Genomic DNA, 4809 nt, shown 5'->3' with positions numbered 1-4809 from the left:
TATTTTAAGAAAACTTTGATTCATTCATATGAATGGGCACTTCTATTTTAGACACAGCAAAAATGAATTTTCTAAATTTTATGTGTATGTGTGGATTGCCTGCATGTAGGTAAGTGCACCCAAGTGCACCCGTGTCGTGCAATGCCTGTGGAGGTCCGAAGAAGCTGTCGGATCCCCTGGGACTGGAGTTATGGACAGTTGTCAGCTGCCATGTGGGTGCTGGGATTTGAACCTGGGTCTTCTGCAAGAACAACCAGTGTTCTTAAGTGCTGAGCCATCTCTCCAGCCCCAGAAAAAACTAATTTTAAAAAATACCAATGATAAAATATTCCAGGATGGATTTAAGATCCACTTTCAAGAAGTCTAATCATCCCAGTGTAAAACTTCATGATTTTTAAAGTCAGGACTTTAAAGAGCCAGCAAGTATAGCCTCCCCAGAGGGGAGTGCTCAAAGGACAGAAAACCTGATCTCAATCAAAGATCTCAGAGGCCTATAAATAGAAACAGGTGTCTAAATCAAAGACAGAGAGACCTCAAATGAGAACCATCCTTGAAGACACATGCTTGAATCTGAGGACAACTCAAGGAGCTGAGAAAGTAGCAAGTGCTGGAAACGTGCATTTCAAAATAGGAAGCACACCTCAAAGATCACATCCTCACTCTCTGGAGCAGGAAAACAATTCCTGCTGCAGGACCAGAGGGTATCTGACTCAAAGGAGAAAAAAAAAAAAAGGAGAAGCTAAGGACAGTACAGGGCTGAACTGAAAAACTCAAAGCCTTCTCTTAAAGAGTCAGGGAAAGTGCTCATCAGCCTTTAGGCTTTTAAGGTGGAGCCCTTCAAAGACGATGGGAATCACTCCTCTGCTGAGATCCAGCTTGGGAATCACTGTAATTATTGTTATTAAGTGTTTTAAGAATCCACAGGGAGATAGGACATATCACTCATGATACCAAGAAGACTATAATCTACTGCTGTGCCCTACCCCTAAAACCTTAGTGTCTCACAGATTGGAAATGGTAGCAGGTTGAGGCTCTCCAGTGGGAATCAATAACTCAAGGTCTTCTTTCCCTCCTCCTCATGGATTGCCTGACTCCTGAGGATCTTGTTATGAATGCTCAAATGTGCTGAGTTGGGAACAGAGACAGTGAAAAACTGTACCCAGAGCCGCTGACATGTGTATGCTTCACAGGATGCTTAGACCTTCCTTACCTGATTGGAATTTTTTAAAAGATGCAAAAACACCTATGAGTCATAAACCAAGACGCTACCCACATATATGGAGAGTATCAGCAAATAAAGATGAAGTACTTCTAGGATTATAATGACGTTTCAGTGAAGATGTAATTTTTAAAAATTTTATGTGTATGAGTGTTTTGCCTGCATGTATGTTGTGAACCTGTGTCGTGCAATGCCCATGGAGGCTATAAAAAGGTGTCAGATCCATCCTCTACAACTGGAGTTATGGGCAGTTGTTAGCTGCCATGTGGATGCTGAGAAATGAACTCGGGTCCTCTGCAAGAGCAGCCAGTGCTCTTACCTGCTGAACCATCTCTTCAGCCCCAAGATGTAATTTTTGAATTGGATGAATTTGAGTTTGTCTTATAGCTCTACAGATATCTAAGATAATTTCAATCATGCAAAAAAAAAAAAAAAAAAAAAAACACTAGAAAGGGGTGCATAGTCTTTTGGCTAGTTGTTGGATAAAGAATTTTAACAGTGCCAGTATCCTGGTTATAGCCGAGGACACGGGGGCCAACAACCCATTATAGCATGAGCAGATGAAGGAATGGAATGCAAAGGGGCAATCCTGAAACCAGGCACATGCAGGCTTTGAGCCTCAGAGAACCATCTCCAGCAACAAGACTTTTCTGGATCCTAAAATGTCTCCTTAGAGCTTCACAACAGATTTACTTCTGTATGGGAAGGTGTGGCCACCTCTGTGCTCTTGAGCTGAAGTCCCAAAAGTTCTGCTGTTGCTCCTTCTATGGGTTGAGCATTTTCTTCAAATTCCCTCCCCCTCTCAACAATGAAGGATTCCCACCTCTCTCTCCCACTAACCACTACCTATCTCTCAGGTCTCAGCACAAGTGTGATGTCCTTGGAGTAGCTTTTGCTGGGCCCTGCTGTTCTTTCTCATATAATTTTGCTAATCACATCTATACAGTTTAATACAATTTTAATTTTATTAGGTTATGTCTGATATCTGATCACAAAACTTTACATTATAGAAAGGCAAGGGCTCTGTCTGTTTTATTCAGCAATTGTCACCAAGCATTGTGCCAGACATACAAAGACACTTAGTAAATACTGTTTGAAGAATAGCAGTCAAAGATGTTATCAATACTAGGAAGTTTCCTATGTGCCAAGCACAGTCAGAACTGTTTACAACGCACTATATCACAGAGTCCTCCAGAATGCTATCGCTATTATCTTGTGCTTTCTAGTTCCCCGAATGCCTGTTGGTATACACAAACACACAGGAAGAACACTCCATATGTAATTAAATTTTGACCGATTTTAATGCAGCCATTCTAAACATTTTTACCCACCATCCTGTTCCTTACCCGTCTGCCCAGGATCTGGTTGATGGCCGCACTCTCCTTCAGAGTGCACTCCGCTACGACGTTTGCTCTCATTTCCTTCATGTATAACATGAAAGCATTCAGAGGCTTCTTAATGTGAGGTCTTTTTGGCTCCTGCTCCTTTCTCTGTTCATGCTGAGGCTTCCTAAAAGGTGGTGGTGGTGGTGGTTAGGGAAGGGGTAGAAGGAAGAGATGAGAAGAGAGGAACATCTGTTCACATTGCCAACTTCAGTGTGAAGACAACCCTCCCAGCTCTCTGTAAGCCCACAGGACACCATCAACTTGGAGGAAGAACTCATTTGATGAAAACCTGAGTTGCAAACAACCAAATCACAGTAACTCTGACTAAGGATCATTCACTTTGACAACACATCATCTGTAGTTATAAATGTATTTAACAAAAATAGCAGTGGGTTCACTCCATCCAGGGTCCTGAACACGAGGCCCTTGGCTACCTCAGAAGACTCTGACCACGCACAAGTGCTCAATCCTCTTTCAAAGCAGTGGATGTTAACTTTTGGGGGTGAGAGATGAAGGACACGTTGAAAAACGAATAAAACTTGTGTGTGTATAGGCCTGAGAGAGTTTCTAAAAATTAAAAAATTTGAAAAAAAAGGATGGCACCTGAGGAACACCCAAGGCTGGCAGTCTCTCACTGCCCCAGGAATCCTCCTGTCTCTGTCTCCCCAGTGCTGGGATATAGACACAAACCCAAAAGTCCTTGTGTTTATAATGCAAGCACTTTACTTACTAAGCTATCTCCCCAGTCCTAATGAAACTTCCCCATCCTTTCCCCCAAACGAATGCATATTTCCTTTGAATATATTTCCATGAACTTTATACACAGTCATACACTGCTTGCCCTGCCCTGTCATCCACAAACCCTAATCAAAAGGTAAGGCTATTTGGCCAGTCTCTCAAAGTCTGAATCAATGCTGGCCCAATAGAGAATTCTGTGCTGTGTGGGTCATTTTCTCAACAATTCTGAGGAGCTGAGGACTCCTCAGCAGATCTGCACATCCAGAAGGAACTGTACTAAGCCCATCAATCTGCTTCACTTCACTGAACAATGGCATGGCTGCGTAGGCAGTCAAACAGCTCAAGAGCTCTCAGGTCTACACTCAGAACACTGCTCCAGCCTGGTGAGTATCCATGGGCTTTTAAAGCCTGTGCTCCTTTCCACTCAGAATCAAGGCACTGTGGTATCAAGGTGCCTGCTAGTCTCAGGAACAGAGCCTTCCGGGGAGAGCTACATGGAGTTTCATAAATTTCTTAACAGAAGGGGGAGGTCCAAAATCAGGTAGGTAGCGACAGTGTGAAGGCACTTTTGTAGAGTACACAGGGGTGGGGGGTGGGGGGGTGTACTTACACGTGCATTAGGTCACTGTCAGTGTGAGGGTGCTCCTGTTTGACCTGAGGCGTTACAATAGCTGGGTGAGGGATGCCAGTTGTGTGGGGCCCAGGAGGACCAGGAATCATGTGATGAGAAAACCTACAAAGAGAGAGGAAAACGGTATGCACTGCTGGCTGCTGCAGCCAAAGCCAGACAGAACTCCAAACAGCTCACTAGGTACAGGTGGCTGAGAAGACACATCTTTATGTACCTGGGCACTAATTATACACTGGAATAATAATTTTTTTTCTGTATTCAGCTAGAAAATATTATTCCCTGTAGATTTTCAAACTAATAGTAGCCTGACATTTTTCCTAGGAGGGCAGCAGGCCATCAAGTAAGGGGAAAACTGAAATAGTTTTCTTGCAAAGCAATTTTTTATACAAGAATTTCAATAACATAAATTACTGGAAATGTGACACTTTTTATTACAAAGTCGTACATGAAGAGTTTGTTCATATTGGCTTTTGCATTAATACCAAGAGGGAACAATTGAGCAAAAGGCAAGGCAGAGCCTTTTCCGTGTCTCATTGTTAAAGGTTCTTAGTCTCATTATCCAAAGTGATCTTCCATACAGAAATAAAGTTTGAGATGGGGCCTTAGGAAAAACTGATACCAGAATTAAAGGCAAGGATTTCCTTACAGGGAGGGATACAGTTCTGCATCCACAAAGAAACTGCCTGTAAAAGCTTTCTTCTGGGTACGACTATATAGCAGTACAGAAAAAAAAAAAATCTTAACTTACCCACCACCAGCAACTTGCCATGCAAGAAAAGTAATGCCATATCTCAATAAATACTTTGGAGAAATTTGGATATGCTTTAGAGATTTCT

At 42.5% G+C, this 4809-nt stretch overlaps 1 protein-coding gene across 4 annotated transcripts in view; it reads right to left on the bottom strand.

Moving 5' to 3' along the window:
• Positions 1-4809, bottom strand: part of Lef1 (lymphoid enhancer binding factor 1) — a 118344-nt gene that overhangs the window by 28612 nt on the left and 84923 nt on the right. For all 4 annotated transcript variants that reach the window (XM_008843626.3, XM_008843619.3, XM_008843640.3 and 1 more), the window contains 2 exons: positions 3953-4075; positions 2566-2728 (listed from right to left, as the gene is read on the bottom strand). In XM_008843626.3, the coding sequence (XP_008841848.1) occupies positions 2566-2728; positions 3953-4075 (286 nt within the window). The remainder of the gene's footprint in view (positions 1-2565; positions 2729-3952; positions 4076-4809) is intronic.

The sequence above is a fragment of the Nannospalax galili genome, unplaced genomic scaffold (genome assembly GCF_000622305.1).
Source record: "Nannospalax galili isolate Female #2095 unplaced genomic scaffold, S.galili_v1.0 scaffold571, whole genome shotgun sequence".
NCBI classification, from domain to species: Eukaryota; Metazoa; Chordata; class Mammalia; order Rodentia; family Spalacidae; genus Nannospalax; species Nannospalax galili.
Note: the sequence above shows the minus strand (reverse complement) of the source record. Positions and strands in the feature narration are given on the sequence as shown.